At 41.0% G+C, this 19,499-nt stretch overlaps 1 protein-coding gene and 1 non-coding gene across 3 annotated transcripts in view; one reads left to right on the top strand and one right to left on the bottom strand.

Moving 5' to 3' along the window:
- Nucleotides 1-2,330, bottom strand: part of HAAO (3-hydroxyanthranilate 3,4-dioxygenase) — a 35,220-nt gene extending 32,890 nt beyond the window's left edge. Inside the window, exon 1 of one of the 2 annotated variants that reach the window (XM_008496590.2) lies at nt 2,164-2,330. In XM_008496590.2, coding sequence (XP_008494812.1) covers nt 2,164-2,243 — 80 coding nt within the window. In that variant the 5' untranslated portion in view covers nt 2,244-2,330. The remainder of the gene's footprint in view (nt 1-2,163) is intronic. The other variant, XM_030448056.1, reaches the window with a different exon arrangement.
- Nucleotides 2,331-8,076: 5,746 nt separating this feature from the next.
- TRNAI-UAU lies at nt 8,077-8,170 on the top strand. The gene is made up of 2 exons: nt 8,077-8,114; nt 8,135-8,170. It is a non-coding gene; the product is annotated as a tRNA-Ile (tRNA).
- The last annotated feature ends 11,329 nt before the right edge of the window (nt 8,171-19,499 follow it).

Genomic DNA, 19,499 nt, shown 5'->3' with positions numbered 1-19,499 from the left:
AGTATCATAAAGGTTTCAGGGGTGAAAATTACTCAATTGCACTATTTTTAGAATAAGGTACTCATCAATGACCTATTAAGTTTTACATTCTCCTGTATCTTTCTTCTTAATCATACAATGAAAATGGTACTACCAGGCAACCTTTTGAAAAAGTCTTAGGACCATGGAGAATCAGATAGTACATGACCCCAGTTAGGTCTCCTTATAGTTAATGTGACCTCAAAGAAGAGCTTTAAAAGTACTATAGCTACCTTGTAAAAATCAGCTATTTCAAGTGTTCTAATTTTGCACCAATTGCTCATTGTCAAGGTTAAATGCATTTAAACTTGCAAGATAGTGTCATTAAATTACATTTAATTACATTTAATTAAACTGCAGCTCTTATATTGGATCCTTTTCTTGACTCTGGCAAAGTTCTCAACAGGTGGTGGTTCAGGAACTGTGCTTTTGTTTTGAAATCCAAATAGATATTTATAATTTTTGACCCTTTCAAGGGTATGGAACATGACTGAATAAATGCTTGAAAGCCATAATAAATGTAGACACCAAAAGTCCTGCTGATTTGCTGTAAGATTTAGATTTTAACTATTCCCTCTTGAAACCCAGGATTTTGAGTTATTTAAATGTTTTGAGGTGGTCGCTTAGCAGTGATGTAGGAGACTGTGAAAAGACTGTCTTAAACATCTGTACTCAGCACAGGAAGAACCAAAGCCTTTGGAAAAATGCTGAAAATCTATTAGTCACTTTTGGGAAAATCATCTAAAACCTTTTTGGAAAAGCTTGAAAGCATTTAGATGGCTTCAGGAGCAGGTGGTGAGGCTTAGAATCCAGATAGTAAATGGCTTTCCTCTCCTTCACAGGCTCAAGCTATGTTGGAACATTGATTCTTTAATCTACACAATTTTTATGACAAAGAATGTTCTTTGTTTCACTGTGGCTTCTTGCAATGTTTATGGGGAAGACTTGTTAATACCCAGCACTTAGGGATCTGTGTGACTCCCTGACCTCAGATATAATGTCACAACCCAGAGTTACTGCAGGATTACACAGAACTGCTGCTAGACAGGGCAGGGCAGTAGTGACAAAAGGTGCTGATTAAGAAATAAACCCATGAATATTCTACATACTGTAAAATACTTAAGTTTCACCACCATCATTGGTAAGCTTTAGAAATAGCTATGCTTTTCAGAATGCTTCCTAATTTTTTTTAAATGAGTGACACGAGGAGAAGACTCCATTCTCTCCTGCTCTGAAACTATTGTAGTGATTCAAGTTTCCTAATTTCTCAGTTAAAAATGCAACTGTAGTTTCAAAGAAGCCATCTCAGTAAGGATGCCCTTTACCTTATTTTTATCTTGCAATCACTGCTTAGAAAAGTAACCCTTGAACCTGTGAGTGGAAATTAATATCACTGCTACTGTGCTGCCCATTCAGCTTTTGATTAAAGGTAATCCTACCCCCAGGGTAGGACAAGAGGCATGTTCTTTGGTATTTTTTTAATTACTGAAGTAGGAAGGAAAGGCATAAAAAATTAAAAGCAAGAAAAATGCTTCTTATTTTATTTATAAAACCTGAGTTTATATTACCCTTTAGCTCTGAAGCACTGCCTCTTCAGCCTCTCACTGAGCAGAGGGTCCTCCCTTGTCTCGACAGCCCTGGAAATGCCCTGGATACCTGCTCCTCCAGTTCCCCTGCCCTTCACATCTCCTTATCTTTCAAGGTATGTTCCATGAATTCTGATCACTCCGTTTTGGCTCCTCGGGAATGCTGAAAGGCTCTCAGCAGCTGTTTCAGGTTGTAACTTGGTAGCACCAGTCTGTTAGCTAAATCTTATCATCTGTGGATGTGATCCTGTCTTTTCTGATTGCTCTGAGTTCACTGTCACAGGGCCTGACACAAATTCCCCTGACTTGGTCTAACTGCTGAGGAGACTGAGTTGAGGCAAATATCTTCATGTTGATCTTCACAGCTTCTGAAGAGTTACTGCAAACCAGATCTTAGTCAATTTCCATTCTTCAAAACAACGCTCTGACTGCAGTTTCAGAAGAACTGCAGTTTCTTACCAATCTTTACCATGTACCCATTTAAGCAGCTTCCTCTTGTAGCTATGAATATTCATATGTCTAGGTAAGTAAAACAAACAAACAAAAAAACTTTACTTACATGAGCTTATTGCACACAGGTGGCAAAAAGGCAGTTTTGTTTTCTTCTATCCATTTTTTTACATTTACAAGGAGCTCCATGGTCTGCCAGCTATGAAACTTTTGAGGGAGATGCTGGAGTTTGCAGAGTGCAAACTGCCTGTGACTCCATCCCCAGAGCTGAGCGGATTGGGTAGGAGGTTCCTTCAGGCTTCAGCGTCAGAGGGGACAGGTCCATCAGCCAAAGGTTACTTTGTAAAGAGTTCTGATATTCCAGCAGTTTAGCTAATAATTGACTACTGTTTTTTTAAATGTATTTTTTCATCGTAGACTTATTTGGCCCACAGAAGGTCTCTGAGTCTCTTCACTGCATCAGCTGGAGTGTGTGTGAAATTGCATTGCTACAGAGTAAGGAAAATGGCAGGACTGGGGCATGCACATCCTTCAAGTCTCATGTAGAAACAGATGTCACAGCTAAATGCAAGTTGTGAGCAGTCACTTATATTTTAGTTCCGTAGAAGAAGTTTTTATACATGTTTATCTATGTATAGATGAGTCAGGCTTGATAGCAGAACCCCATTTCATTTTCCCACCTCCTCTCAACCTTGTTAGGCTAAATGTTTGGGGGAGTGTGTTTGAAAATATTAGGAATTACTTCTGCCAGACAGCAAAAATAAAGATGTCTCTTGCATTTCTAAGACCAAAAGCAGCTGTCCATAAATGCTCGTTTTACTTTGATGCACTCCTTACCTATGTTGTAGCAGGGTTGGTTGCAGAGTTGAACCTTCTCTGATGCCCTTTGGGGCAGTGCAGCATCTTGTCATCAAATTATCAAGCAAATGAGAAACTGAGAACTACTGGGCTTTCCAGATCTTAGTCTTTATTCCACCACTAGTTTCTGTTCAACATCTACATAGTTCCTATGAGACAGCTCACTCCCTGCCACCCCCATTTTTTAATATGTTTAACAGTTACATTCATACTTGAAATATATTGAGTGATAAAAAAAAATAAAATCAAGACATCATAGATTTTTAGCACTTTTCTGTTGCTCTTGTCTTCTTGTTATACCTACATTTTTCTTGGTGAGTGAATATGTATGGGCATAAGGTTATAATTCAATTTGTTTAAATTGAGAGATACATCCTCCATAGCTTATGCATATGAGCAATGCAGTTGCTGGATTGAAGAGTCAGTATGCTGGAACAATACAAATCTGGGAATTCTTTAGCTTACATAATAACTTTCCAATATGAAAATGCAGTAGACTATGAGTTTGAAATAGTATCATGCTCTTATTCCAGTATGTTTATGGGCAACTCTATTTTCCCTTCATCACTTATCATTACTTTGCAGTTTTGTTTAATATTATAATAATTAAAAAAAATAATCTATATTTTGTGGGGATAAGATGTTCCACAGGTGAATTACTGCTTTAGTAATACAATCACAATGAGACTGCCAATAATATCCCCTGGAATAAGCCCAAAGTCATTATTATTTCACTCAGTTATAAAAAAAAAAAAAAATAATCCACATTATTTATTTTTACCCACAAAATTTCTAGTGTGTACCTAAGTCATTAGGACTGGCTTTGGACCTACAGAGAGGAGTATTTCAATATTTTTTGTACTGTAGGCTTTCTGGCACAGTATTTAGCTTTGAAGGAAACAGACCTATTTAAAATGCACTTTCACTTAGAGGGTTGTGACCCAGCCTGGTGGGACCAGGAAAACTGTAGACACTATTTTAATGACCATGGTTTTGTAAAGCTCTGCCTCATCATTAGTAAAATGTATTGCAGAGCAGGACTCCATTTGTTGGGCACAAAACCCAAGAGATTTTACAAAGCCACAGCAGGAAACACACAGATCCTGCAATTGATAGAGCAGAGCTTTGTTCACCACAGTATTAATGTGCCAGTTTAAAGTGCAGGGCTATTGTCTGCAGCCCCCACTCTAATCTCTAGTTTCCACATTCTTCCACTAGGCAGCATACAAAGTACTAATACCTGCAGAGAAAACAGTCTCAGTTGCAGGCTGATATATCCATTTTGTGGCTAGATTGAAGTATGAAAACCTGATAGCTACGTCCATTCAAAGACAAAAAAAAGAAATGGAGTTCACTTAGAGAGCTCACTGCTAGTATGAAGCTGAGCTTATTATCACAGGGCAGCAGTTTCTGCAACCTTCTGAAATCAATTGGTTTTGAAAAACGCAGTTAATGGTCTTCCTGTCCATATAAGAGGCATAAGGGAACTTTGTTCTTTTGGGTTTTGAAGAGGGCTAAGAAATGGTCTGTATGGCCTGGAAATATGGGAGCATGAAACCTGATTCCTGTGAAGTGTATTGGAGAGGCACAGAAAAGAGCCACCACTGCAGCCTCTGTGAGACTAAATAAACAAGGACCTGATTGGGGCCTGGATTTTTCTTGCTTATCTATTTCACAGTGACTCTTCACACCCATTATGCCATGTTCCATTAGCTGGGGGTTCTGCTTTTTTCTTTTGGCTCAGATCCTTCTCTTTATTCAAAGGTAAGGACCTGATTTTCAGCTTCTGCTGCCAGGGGAGTGCAGGACTACGGAAATACAAAACTGCTACACAAAAATAATTCATTTTTGCTCTGAGGGTACAGGAAAAATGTGCTAGTGGAAAAAAAATGAGATTATCACCTACTCTATTTTTCTGTTTTCTTGAAGCACCAGACCTACTAGAGACTTAAATTTACTATCAGATGTACAACAAGCAGCATTTATTAAGAAAAAGCATATAAGCTATGTGGTTTTAGTTAGAAGAGGTATTCATGTTCATTGGCCAAGATTTTTTTTCTATATTTGATATTTTGTCATTTTTCTGTAACTTCCTTTATTGCCTTTTATTCTATACAAAGAGTTGATGTTAAAGACCTACAATGGTTTAGATTTCCAGGGAAGGGGAGAGGGAAGAGAACATAAAACCAGCAAGCACAGAGGCTGCTTGCTGCACTGTGCCCATTTTACTCTTGAAAGCAAACAGCATTGTAAAAGTTGACTCTTAAGCCTTGCTTTTTTCATACCTAATGCTAAAAAGGATTGTGGAAAATCTTTACCAGGGGAGGTCTGAGTTCACCAGCAAGTTGAGGGCAAAATCCTTTTACTATAATTTCAATTTTGCCTTTCTGTTCCTGTCCACTACAGAGACTGATTTATCTACACTGGTGTTAAAATAATGGAGCGACAATCAAATGATAATTTGGGAATTGTGCAAGCAGCAGGAAGCAAGTAACTTTCTGCAGCATTAGGATAGCTTTAACTGCTTCTTTTTATTTTCTTTTTTTCCTTTTTTTTTTTTTAAATATTGTAAAGAAATGGAAAAAAGGAAGAAATAGATATGATTAAATAATCACTGTAACTCAGTTGAACATGCTTTCCGGTTTTGGTCTGTGCTTTTTCTATTTGTTCTTTGAGAATGAATACAAATGAGGTACTTTTAAGAAAATGAAAAATTATTTATATTCAAAAAAACAAGTACAGTTATGTTCACACATACTAATTAACATGGCCAAATTTCACTGCTATATATACATTTATAACACACTATCATGGGCCTCAGTCTCTGTGGGGACAAACAAGCACATAGCACAACAGAAGAGTTAAAGATCCCGGAACTTTCATTGATATCACTCCTTATGGGAAGACTGATTAAAACATAACAGGAAGTTATTATAATCCATACCAGCACCTAATTGAGACTTGCTGAATCCTCCCTCTTGCCTCAGTTAAAACCTGCAATGAAGACCTTGTCTGTACATTCACAGCTTTGATTCTTCCCCACATTCTTGCATTTGCCAAAAAAAAGCACTTGGATGCAATTATGTTCACAGCAACATTTGTGTGGTGTAAGAAAGTTTGTTTCCTAGTGCAACGCTGCACTTCTAAGGGTGATGAAGGCAGCTGCCATTTTATGTTATGCCAGTAAACCTATGTGATTATGGAAAATTTATTTTTCAAATGAACTGTTAGCTTTTTCTTTTTCTCCATGCCAGCCACCTTCATCAATGGCCAGATGTATCAACTGCATGTTGCTTCACCTGTCAGTGATCCATACCATGGAAGATATTCTAAGTACTCCCCACAGTAATAGTACCAACAGCAGGAAAAAACTTGACAAGGGAGAAGCACCTCATCTCAGAACAGCTTCAAAAGGTTTCAGCTCATTTATGGATGAGAGGTGGGGAAGGAGGTAATGAAGTTGCACAGAACTGCCACTCAATCTGCCAAAAGTAGTAGGGAAATCAGTGATGGTTAAAACTGGTGGAGTGCCTGACATCTGCTGCTGGGCCACCTATAATACATTTTTAGAGGCCACAGAAATCCAAGAGCTGTGTAGCACTCCCTACAAGCACTCGGACTATAATGAAATGCCCAGAGCTTGTTGCTTTGCTCACAGGAAAGTAGCTGCAGAAAGGAGAATGCTTTGTAGTACTTAGGTCAGTAACCCAACAGAGCTAAGTAAATATTGTGACAATGCTTAACTGTGGGTGGAAAAAAAAAGTTTATCTCTGTCTCAACCGTGTAACAGTGTTCAAGCATTAGTCGGGTTTAAATATCTGCTGATGTCAAGTAGGTTTGCCATCTTCCTGCCGCATAGACAGCCTTGACTGCAGAATAAATCCATGTTAGCAGCATGCTTTAACAAGAAATGTTTTCTTCTAATAACCGCTTCTAAGCATATGATACATCATAATACACTATGTTGTTTCCACATGTCAGTAATGTTAGCCTCTAGATCTATTGAGCATTTTCCTATTGGAGCACCTGATTCCATCCTTCAGTTTCAGGCAAACAGCAAGGCAAAACCTTCAAGCACTGAAACAAGCAATTTAGACCCTGCTTATGTGATGTCTGAGTCACAGATGCCCTGTACTTGGTCAAGTACTATAATGAAGTAGCATAAAGTTAGTCAAGTTAAAGTAAGCCCTCAATTAATTATTCACCCGTGATAAAACCCAGTGGTTTTGTTATTTCTATTAAGCATAATTCAAACAATTTTTTTATGTCCTCTTAACGCATATTTTGTAAGTGCCACAGCACACCTCGTGTTGCACACAATAGCAGCGGAATAGCAAGAAGACTGCAAAGCCCGGGGGCGTGCAGCTAGCGATACTCTAGGAATCATAAATTTAATTTACTGGCAGCACTTAGTTGCTTTTCTCTCTGGCTTGGACCTGAGCCCTACAGACGGGTGCGTTATGTCCCTGCAGACGCGAATTAGCGATAAACTAATGCGAAAGAGGATAAACTTCCCTGACCCAGAAGCTAAAGCTTTTCACCAAAGGAGCTTTGGTTCCACAGGACCCCAGACCGAGGCCTGTCTGCCTCCCCTCCGGAGTACGGAACTGCAGCCGCCGTTCCAGCCGGCAGCGATGTCGAGGGATTGGAAGGGGCGGGGAGGGAGGCCCTCTCCCGATGTCCGCCCGCCACCGGCTGTGCTCGCCGGACGTACCCGCCTGGACCGAAGGGCCCAGCCGCCCGCAGGCCGCTCTCCTTGCCCCGCTCCGCCCCGCAAATCAGGCCCCGCCCGACCGGCGGCGGGCTCTGCCCCCCTCCTCCTCCCCCCCCCCCGTCCCCGCCGCAGCCCGCCACGGCGCTCGGTTGTCCCTACGGCGGGGGAGACGGGAGGGCTTTGTGCCGGGCATCGCAGCCGCTCTCCTTCCTCCCGTGCTTTGGGGCGCCGCCCTCCACGAAGGGCGCAGGGTTCAGCGACCCTTTTCTTGCCCTCCCCGCGGCTCTGTTTACCGCTGTTTAACGACGAGAGCGCTGACCCCAGTAGAGAAGCGGGCAGCCCGGTGCCGGGGCCGAGCACAGGGCACCGGTACCACCACGCCGGTTCCGCCCCTCCCCCGCCGGGGCCGGGCGAGCCTTGATAAAGCGTTCGGGAGGAGTGAGTGTCAGGGCTCCAGTGGCGCAATCGGTTAGCGCGCGGTACTTATATAGCAGTACAAAGCCGAGCAATGCCGAGGTTGTGAGTTCGAGCCTCACCTGGAGCACAGAGCTTTTTGGGGGGCAAAACGGGATTTTTTTGGGCGCTGCCGCGCTCCGGAGAAATAAAAAAGAATTTAACGGAAAAATTATGCAGCCGCGGTGCCGGGTATGGACTCTATAGTTGTGCAGCCTGCTCGCCCGCACGCTGCCGTGGTTTTGGTGTGCGGGAGAGGAGGCATGCGCGTCCCAGGATTAGCACTGGTGGCAGTGACACCAGGAGGTGGAGTGCTCGCATGAGGCGTTTTATTGCGTGCATGTGTTTGGTTACAGGCGTATGTGCTTATGTATCAGTGTAATGCGGTGTGATTAGGGCACCTTGTCAGCGTGGAATAAGCGAACGCTTTCCTGGTAAGAGCGGCTTGTGTGAACTTGCATGAAATAAAGGTTACTTTATAAAATAAAGGTTACTTTATATTGTGTTTTTTTAATAGAAAGTGCAAGTAGATACTTCATGGTGTGGTCACTACAGCTGAAGGGTAACAGAAGCCCCTTAGTTGCCTCTGTCATCAGCGACAGTCTTTGTAACTGCTCATTACAAGTTACACAGATATGTAGGCCATAGCAGGAAGGAAAGTAATTTAAACAATCTCAGATTTCACAACTTGAGAGGTGGCAACGCCACAGGACTTCCTGAAAGAGAAAGCTGAGAACACTGCCTGAATGTTTAGGCCTGGATCTTATGAACCCACCTCCATGTTAATGGCTAGTTTCCTACTTTCACAGTGCAATGCATACAAAAAAGTTCAACGAGACCCTTAAAATCATGCAGGCAGAGGCACTTTATTTCCCAAATCATAGTGTATACTGCAGATGTTAACTCCCTAAGGTGACACTAAGGTTTTTAATTACCACTTCTTCCCACTTCTGGTTCCTGCTTTGTCCCTCTGAAGTTTGCATTAGCATTGCTATTGCTTTCAGTGACAGTGTGGTCCTGCCTGAAGCATGTACCAGATCAGTGTAAGGAGGTATAAATCATTAAGAGAGGTTTGGAATACATCATACAGTAAATAAAATTGATCTTGTGCTTGCAGTGAGTTTTTCATTTTGATCTTCATGCAGGAGTGCCATGTCCCAGTTTCGAGGAGTATGTTTGTACTTATGTGAGTGCTTAAGTACAGATGAGTATTTGCAGAAGTACTTGAAATACTATACAGTGAGAGTGCTGGTTTAGTGCAATAGGAAAAACAAACAAACAAACAAAACAAAACCAGCCAACCAAACAAAAAAACTCAAAACACCCACACACAAAAACTTACAAATAAATAAAACACAAAAAACCCCACAAATTCCTCAAAAAACTAGCAGAGAAAGAGGAACTGGACAGAGACCACTTTTTTCCAGAAACTGAGCAGGATCAGTGCTGCTTGTCCTCACCAAGGAGGACCCGCTAGTTATGCATTTGGGGCCTTGTTTTGGTGTGGTGGGGGGGTTGATTGAACAATTTTTGCCAAATATGAGGTGCACGTAGCAGGTGTTCATCTGCATTCACAGCTTTTTCGCGACCCTTCTCAGGTGGCAGAGAGCCACCTCACCACGTGAGAGCTGCACGGTGCTGTAGCCTTGAGACTTCTTTCATCCCCTTAGTCCTACGTTGACCTTTACTCTCACTCTGAGATTATTTTTGCCTTGCATTTGGGGGAAAAACCGAACCAAACCAAAATAAAATCGCCCTGTGAAGGAAGTGACACTTGTATGCATTCCTATGGGAGAGGCCTTATCTCCTGATGGCCTGATACCTGAGGGAAATGCTCTGAGGCGGGGATTTCACACTGGAAATCGTGCTAAATCAGGAAAATTTATGTGATTCATTAAAAATCCCCGTACAGCAAGAGAACATTATTTATCTAACGAAAGAAAAACCAGGGCTTTCTGTCCTGCCAGAGGAAGGGCTGTGAATTAAGATGGAGTAACCCCCTGTGGAGGAACGCAGCCATGGGCACCTGGGCAGGGGCAGTCTTGGGACCCCCCTCCCGCCCTGCCGCACAGAAGTGCTGCTGTGATGATATTGCAGAGCCTGGGAGGAATGGTGCCATGTAGAAGCAGAGGTTAGCAAGCCTGTTTTATTTTTTTAGCTTGGTGAGCTGCTGGGGGGGTGAGAGGTGAGCCGGCAGGAGCTGTGCCCAGGAGGAGAAGGAGGCTTGGGCCTCTGCTGTGTTTCTCCTGAGTGCCCAAGGAGCACATCCTTGTGTGGTGCTGAGCTGGGGCAGCCAGGGTGCTCCTGTTGTGACCCTGCAGGTCTGATAGGGTGAAGCATGGAGCTTCGTGTGCTGTCGCTTGGATTTGCAAATTTTTCCTGAAAATTGGGTGTCTTGCAGGCATATGAAGATTAAAGTATTCGGTTTTGTTCACAGTAAGGTGTTTTTTGTTTGGCGTTTTGGTCCTGAGTTGGTGGTTAATGCTGTTATGCTTGTTGACAGTTGATATGTAAATACATAAAAGTATATATATATATGTATGTATATTGATATATGTTTATGTAAAGATATTTACACACCACTTTTGGAGAGCTCCCAGTGCCTGCGTGGGAGTGCCATCTTGTTTTCTAAGTCTTTAATATATACAGATAATGTATTTAAAAAGCACCTGTGTGAGAGAGGTGCAAAGTGCCAGCTGTACCTCTGTGCTCTAGTGAGAGGTATTTTCTCCTTCCCCATCCTGCCTCACCCCCCAGATAATAATGCGTTTCACCTGTGCCTCATTTTCCTTTTGAAAACCAATTTTCAGGCTTTGTTCTCCCTGCCTGGTGCTCAGCTTTGTATTAGTGGGTGCTGGCTGGGGAGCCCTGATCTCAGCCTGGTGTCTGCTGCCAGGTGGTCAGGGGTTCGGGCAGCTTAGAGGGGCTCCTGGAAATGCCCTCTGGAGGAAAAGGTCTTCCCATGGTGAGTCTTCTACACTGACTGGTTTATCTACTGCCCTTCCTCTCCTACCCTATGCCATGGTGTTTCTTTTTCTAGCAATTTGCCTGGTGTTGATAGCATGCTTGCTAGCCTTTATCTCCCCAGCTTCTCTGAAATCCTTCCAGGGACCCTTTTAAAAAGGTGCCCTCTTCTTAAAATTTGTGTTGCTCTTCATTTAAAGTTGAGTATGAACTATACATGCTCTACAGGCTTGTTCTGGCTGCTCTGAGTTCCTGCTGACTAATGGAAAGAGCAGTTTATTAATGCAGAATTCACTTGGCATGCCTATTGCTGATTGCTGGAGAGAGAATTTATGATGATCTAGCTGTTGCCTGATTTTTTGAGAATTAGTAGCAGTCAGGTTAGAGAGAAGGCTTTGTGTTCATTCCTGTATGATCTTGCTGAAGCAGGGGTGACTGCTGGAATGGGAGATTTAGGACCTATGAGAAAAGCCAGGCTCATGCAGGATAGCCACTCCTGACCTTTTATTTGAAAAGTGGCAACTTCTCTTTCTGGTATGTTAGTACAGTTTTTGGTATGTTAGTGTTTTGGTATTAGGCTCTTCAAGTGTTTCCTTGAGTTTGTTGGAAAGTGTCAGTCAGGAACTTTCAATAGAATTGCACTTTCTATCGTCAAAAACATTTATAAAAGCCGACGATTTACAGTCGGCCCACTTACTTGTTTTGAAACCCAAGTAATAAATATATTAAGTCTTTACAAATAATAAATGATCAGGAGCCTGCTCTTCATAACTTTTCCAATAGATGGCACTGTGGTCCCACAAAGCAAAACCAAACCAAAGCATTCCCAGACATCCTAAAAATAAAAATCACTTGCCAAGTGCTTGCAGAGAACAATAGGCAAAAATTTTCAAGGGTTGCATAGAAAACAAAGTTAACTGGAGGTATGGATCCTTTTGGTTTTTGAGTTCCCCCTCCCATTTGTATGTAACATCTTGAGGACCTTTCTGAAATTAAACCCCATCAATTAGTTCCATTTGGAGTAACGGAGGTCTTTAGGGTGTATTATGTTTTTTTAAGGTCTGTGTGAATTTAGTACATTGTCAAAATGCTAGCATAACAGGCCCAACTTTTGAACAATATTTTTTAAGGAATAGCTGGTGTTAGAGGCTTTCCTGCAGTGCTGCCTCCAGTCCAGGCAGCTGCTTCCCACTGAGGGTGCTCATGCTATGGAGGTGTTAAGCTTGGAAGTAGCAGCTGGGAAGTCAGGAACACAATATAGGTGCTTGTAAATCGTGGGGAAAGACACTTTTAAACCAAATAGGAACATGCTGCTTTTGTGAAGGGAAAGAAAAATTAGTAGTCATGTGGAGGCTTCCTTGGTGAAGAGAAGGGCTGAAAGATGAAGGGGATGGTTGGGCTCACACAGGCTGATGAGAAGTGAGAAGAACTTGGAAGGTCAGTGGAAAAGTAAGCTCAAAGCAATAATTTGTGCAATTGCTCTCTGAAACCAGAGAAGTGTTTATTAGAAGAACAAAAGAAAGGGGGAGGGAGACAGAGAAGCAGGTAGAAGAGCATAGGTAAGGAAGCTTTAAAAAAAAAATTTTTTTTTTTTAAAAAAGGAATGGGTTGTTTGGCTCTAGCTGTATGAATGTGCTGCCTAGGGCAGTGAAAAACAAATGAGTAAGTGTTAGCCAGTCGAGCTGACCCAAGATGGAGTTGCTGTAGAAAGCAAATTGGCCCATATGTTTTGCTTGAGCAAAGAGTGATCTCAACAGGAAGGTTTTTCTTCTCTGTGTATTTTGAGTGGTTACTTTAGTGTGGCAATATAAGAGCTCCCTTGGTCTCTCTAGGGACTGAGGCTAGTGTTGGGAAGGCTAGAGAGCTCAGCTTTCTCGTTTGGAAAAGGAAGGAAATGGACAATCAGTACTGGGTTTTGTGCCCATTTAATTTTCTTGCTTACGCTGAATTTGCTGTGTTAGGCTCTGCTTTTAAGGTGGAAAAAGACTCTGGTTTCTCCAAATAGTTTTGGTGCAACCAAACTATTTGAAACCTTGGAAAAGAGTCAAAATACAGCAAAACAAGCTGAACCAGACCTAGAGAAAGAACAAGCGGGGAAGTGGCTGAAATTGCGGATAGTCAGTCTGTAATTAAAAATTTTGGAGGGATGCTCCCTTGAAAGAGGCAATTGAGTGTGTTTAGTTGAGACATCTATCCAGCTATAGTTGAGAGATCTTTGCATATGAGACAGCAAATTTATGGTAGCTCTAAGAAATACTTGGAGAAATTTTATTATTAAATTAATACATATGAAGATTGTGGGGAAGGATTAAGCAACAATTTTTAAACATCTGTCTTCTGAAAAGACTGAAATTCTTCGAGGCAGTTGTATGGTTTTATGGTTTATTGGAGAGGCTGTCAAATTAATCTTACACATGAACACCAAAATTATTTGCAAGGTTTGGCTGATGAGGATGAGACTTTGTTAACTACACATCTTATTTTAAACACTACTTACATGCTGTTTAAAGAAAGAGTCTTTAAGGAAAGCCACATCAGACTTGAGCTAGACTATATGAAGACTGCTAAATATTAAAAAGCTGTTAATAATGCAAATTTCTATAGCTTTGACAGTGAGCTGTGTCCTGGAAAATGGCTTTCTCACTTTTGCAGGAACTCCTACACTGTTGCAGCAAGCTGAAAATGGCTTAGAAGTAAAAATATGCCCACCTTGCTTAGGGTTTAGGGGAGTTTTATAGGTGTTGGAGAGTTGTGGTTCGTTTGAGGTACTAGGAGTGCTATGGTGTGTCATTATGTTTGAAGGCAAATTTGTTGATAGAGGTGTTTTTAGGTTCCTAGTAACTGCAGGCCTTTTACAGGATTCTTGGACTTATTTTTAGAGCTGCTTAGGGATGCTTGCCTGACGTAGATATTTGCCTACCTGCTTCTAAGCATCTGGATATTGTAAAGGATATCTAGCTAGAAGACCTCTTGCAGAAAATGTAAAGTATTTGAAGTACTCTAGCAGGAGTAGCTTCTGTCATCTAAGTACCTCAAACTAAAGTCCATACTGCCAGGGAATCAGGATTGAGGTGACTGGGTTTTTTAATGCAGTATTAATGTATAATGGGTACATTTTCACTGATGTCAGTAAATTTGCTTCATGTTCCTTAAGGAGGATAAAGATTGGCCCAAAGTAATGGGAAGTTTGTATCTGGCTGGGAGAAAGCTGGGGTATTTGTGGGGCTAAAGTATGACCCACTGCAATATTCAGTATGTGTGATTCTTGGCATGATTCAGCAGTAAATACTAGTTGAAAACAGAGGTACAAATTACAGGGTAAGTAAGTCAGGCCAAAGAGAAGCCTTCTGCTTATGCATACATAGAAGCAGAACCACAAACTACAATTTCTGGGAAGAACAGCAGCTGTTTGGAACATTCACTGCTAAAATTGTGGAAATGGTCCTGCTGGATGACACCTGAAATCAGAAGAGCATAATCATCTCCTTTGTATGCAGTTGTGTGCACTGGCCAATAAATGTTGTGAAGGCTGCTGTGGCTGGCAGGCATCATTTTGGAGGGGACTTTGTGTTGTGTGGCTGCTGGGTTGGAGGACATAATAAGCATAGTGCTCCTTTGGTAGTTGATCTAATAAGGGTTTGTGACTTGGCTTTTAAATTTTTTTGCGGTCATGGAGCTAGATGCATCATGAACTCAGAGAAGAGAACTTTATGGTGAATTGCTTTTCTCATCTTTCTTTCACTTTGTATTTTATTTAGTATTTAAATAGATAGCAGTCCCTGTCTCCTACTCTCTATGTAGGAAGTCACCTAACCAAACCAGGGTTCGTGTGTGTCATTTGGTATGATCCTGTTTTTATCTTGTGGCAAAACACAGAGGAACATTTCTACTTAAGTTGCTTGTTTTCTCTGGAAGCTAATCCATGGGATAATGGGATGAAAATTCCTGTAGCTTACTCCATTAAATGCTGGACAACATAAGAGAGTGGGGCTTAAGGGTCAATTTGGAAAGTAACTTAGACCAGAAGTTTCCAATAACAATTGTGGTTTGGATACAGTTGAAATAAGACCAACACATCTAAAGTCAATCATACTTGCAATGTCTAAGTAATAATCTTAGAGTAGATGTGAACAATATTTATTGGAAACTAACAAGCCATATCCTGAAAGAAAATTGACTGATACAGACAACCTGGGGAAAAAACTGGTAGTGATTACAAGCTATGAAAGTGCTGGTCTTAGCTGTCCCACTCAATAAATAATCCTGGAGGAGCATTAGCAGCATTAGGAGTAGCAGCTTTTAGGCATCTGACTTTGCTTCTATAGGAAGTTTAAAAAAATAAAACAAAAAACCCCACCATTGTCAGTGGAGCTGCATTCATTGAAACCATTGGAGAACTTGGCTCTGCCTTTTAATGTTTCAGTTCCTTGTATGGTGTCTATCCTGCACTAGGATCTCACATAGTCATTTGATAGGGCAGACATTTTCCTGATGTTCATGGACCCCCACTGTTCATGAAATCTTGATGGTCACTTGAAATGGCCAAGCATCAATCTAACAATGCTGGTGGTCTGCAAGAAACCAGAGGTGACTTCAGGCCCATGAGCCTTTGTCCTGTAGCAGTGGTGGCTGCAACTTCAAACATGTGTTGCCCATTGCACTATGGACAAAAAGAAAAAACCAAAACAATCAGCCCAAACCTAAACAAAACAGTTTTTCTCTTGTGTAATCAAGTCTACTGTCTTTACTGTTTCCTTGGTTCAGAACTGTAAACATGAGTGGTGATCTGGCAAAAATGCTTCGTGCTCAATTCTTGACTGAGTGGGTATTTCTGAACTATGCTGAGTAAAGGAGTCTTTGCTGTAGCTTTAGTGTTGCTGTGACTGTTCCCCCACATTCTGTTTGTGTCTTGTTTTACTGATAAGCTCTTTTCATCTTGTTTCTGTGTTAAATGATGTAACTTTCATAAATTACCACTTTAAGTGTAAGATGTCGGCTTATTGCAGCTAATATTTTTGACTGACATGTATTTTTTTTCCTGAAATTTGGCTTTCTTCATCCTGTAAGGAAATGAAGCTAAGGATGAATATTTTGGTCTCTGAGGAAAGGCTTTTTTTGCCCTTGTGCTACTGTGCTAGAACTAAAACTGCCTTGAAATCCATAGTTGATATTTCTTGGTATGTGATTCATACCATAAGCAAACTGACAGACATCAGTGCAACACTTCCTAGGTTATGTTTGGAATTAAGTCCAGTAAAATGCTTCTGCAATCCCCTGGCAATTTACCTTTATCAATATAAGTGATGCAGCATGAATCCATCATAAGTATTGTGAAGCTGCACCATGTTAGGTGATATGATGGAGGATTAATTTTTCCAAAGGAATTGTTGAAGAAATGAGTAACAAATGGTAACAAAGAGTCAGGCTGTATAATATTCATGATTTGATGGGTTTGTTTAACCTCCTCTACATAGAAGAAACCTATTTATTCTGTTCAGTGTTCCTCATTAGATTGCTTACAGTCTGTTCAAAGTGATTATCAGCTACTGTTCTAATGACAGTACTGCTGTGTTATAATTCTGTTCCTGTTTACTTCAGTGCAAGGTATAGACAAATCAGGTTTGTACTGTTAAGCACCTGTATTTTGTAAAGCCATGCATGACTAACCTTGGTGCAGTGGCTCACATCCTTGATTTGTTTGTAGTAATTGAAATTGAAGTCTGTGTTCAGTCAGCTAAACTGAGTTCTTTCAGATTTACACTGGTGAAATGGGAATAAAAATGTCTGCCATGCACTTGGTGTTGCATTAGCTTGAAACTCTTTAGCTCTTTTATGGGCCAAACACTAATCAAATAGTAAAGGAGTTAATTCTTTAGTGTCATTTGCTAGGTTTGGCCCAGAAGATGAAAAATGTCTCTTAGGGAACTAAATTTTGGCAATTAGAACAGACTATATCTACTGCTTAGAAGAGCAGACAACTCATCCATTATTAGATGTGGGGAACTAATAATCAATTAAAATACAGACTCCTAAATTTTCCAACAAGTTTACCACCCTTGTGTTGCAGCATTAGGAACTGAAAGAGCAGCTGTCCTGGTTTGGGCCAGGATGAAGCTCTCTACAACTCCCTGAAAGGAGGTTGTAGCCAGCTGGGGGTTGGTCTCTTTTCCCAGACAGCTTTCAACAAGACAAGAGGGCACAGTCTTAAGTTGTGCCAGGGGAAGTTTAGGTTAGATATTAGAAAGAATTTCTTTACGGAGAGGGTGATCAGGCATTGGAATGGGCTGCCCAGGGAAGTAGTGGATTCTCCGTCCCTGGAGATATTTAAAAAGAGACTGGATGTGGCACTCAGTGCCATGGTCTGGCAACCACAACGGTGGTTCAAGGGTTGGACTTGATGATCTCTGAGGTCCCTTCCAACCCAGCCAATTCTATTATTCTATGAAGGGCCCAAGCTGCTGGGAGGGCTGGTGTCCTGATTCACAGCTTTCCTTTGGGCATAGCCAGAGGAACCTGCAGACTTGGATCTTGTATTCTAGAGTTGTCACTCTATATGAAGTGTTACTTTTGGAGCTTGATGCTGACAGGGAACCTTCTGTAGGGCTATGGGATTGCACTGTATGCAATCAGTGTATGCAGAGATGTGGGTTATTAACAAGTGGTGGGTGGCCATCCCATCACTGGGAAGTAAAGCTGCTGCACTTGACTACAGTTGAACTTTATCTGTATGGCCAAATTCTTGATCCAAACATATTTCTTACTTTTCCTCAAACTGATCAGACTTAATAGGTCTAAATAGTGCAAAAAAGCCTCTATCTGAACCTTTGGATATAGCATCTAGACCATTAAGACAATTTTCAGCAGATGGCAGCATTGCACTCTGTAACTTCATTTTTCCAGCAGTGGTTTTGCAGCTCTTTACTGCTTAGGCTGGTAGAAGGCTTCCAGCTAAGTAGTAATGCAAAACCACTTCTAAAATGTTTTGAAATACAGGTTTTAGGAGATTATCATAATTGGGTATTGTTTCAGACTCGGGGCTTTCATATGGAAAATACCATTCTGCTACGTAAGAAAATATTATACTAAAAAGCAATGTGAGTACACTTACATCTCGTGTTAACTCTTTAATTGTTTTGAGGTAGTTGAAGGCTGTTTGAAAGTGTTCTTATTTGTAAAAATATTAGCAAACCACTTAAAGGTACAAGTGCTCAAAATGGAACCATGTGTGTAGAGCTGTGAATTCCTCCATATTATGTTTTTAAAACTACAACACTCCCCCATTCCTTCTTCATAAAAACACATATGCTGACATTCATAGTCCTGTTTGTACTATACCTTTTAAACAACATGCAGATCATCATCATTACAGACTATGAAGATGTACAAGTGGACAAACCCTTGTTAGAAGTTATCAACTGTTTGACAGTGTTTGAAGGTTCAGGTGCTATTAATAGTTAATTTTTGTCTGTGAGAACTCAGTTAAGATTGCATTGCATGCAAAGCACAGGCTCAACTGTACATTCTATCTGGCCAATTTATAGCAACTATGGAAACACTGGAGAGGTTCTTAACACCCCCACCTCTGCCCTAACTTCCTTACTGATTTATGGGAGTTTGAGTAAGACAGTGGAAGAAATGAAAGCTGTTCCTGCTACTAAATATAAGGGCTGACTTCAGAGACTTCTTCAGAAAAAAGCCCTTCTAGTTCTAGATAGACATGGGTCTGTGATGTATTGCTATATACATAGTCCTACACTGCATAAGGGATGTCATGTTTGGTGTGTTTTCTTACAGGGAGTACAAGGCTATTCTTAGGTTTGGCACAGGATGCATTTTGAGAGTACTGCATTACAGCCATCTAGCATTGATATAAACAGCTACACAAAACACAAGACAATAATAAATGGAAACTGGGTCAGCCATTGCAGCCATTCAGAAAGGTTTTGAAAAGCATACTTCTCTTGCAGATTATACCCCGGAAACTTTTGGGTGGAAACAAATATATTGATATTAATTAAATTAATGGTCTCCTCAGGAAGCTGTGTGCACCTATTTCAGATTCTGGCTTCAGAGTGAATGAAGAAACTTTCATTATCCATTCCCTCTTCTTTTTTTATTTTTTTTCCTGCAGAAAAAATTATAGTGTAAGTAAATCAAAGTTCAGGCTGAATCATTTGGGTTACACTCTGATACAGTTATGCCAAATGAAAATTTTTAATTACTCTATTTTTTTGCAGTCAGAATGGAATACTGCAGGTGCCAGTCTGTTTTGCCCAGGTGAATAGTTTTTCAGCTATACGCTGTTAGGATGTGACCATTTCAGTATTCTGGAATAAATTCAGCATATCCAAATTTTACTTGAATGGGAGAATTTCTGGAATATCAGCAGCATGGGAATTGGTATTTTGAACTGAGAAGGCTTCTTATACTAGTCACATCCTGTCATTCCTTTAGTT

The sequence above is a fragment of the Calypte anna genome, chromosome 3 (genome assembly GCF_003957555.1).
Source record: "Calypte anna isolate BGI_N300 chromosome 3, bCalAnn1_v1.p, whole genome shotgun sequence".
Taxonomy (NCBI): Eukaryota; Metazoa; Chordata; class Aves; order Apodiformes; family Trochilidae; genus Calypte; species Calypte anna.
This window is presented reverse-complemented; position numbering and strand designations above follow the sequence as displayed.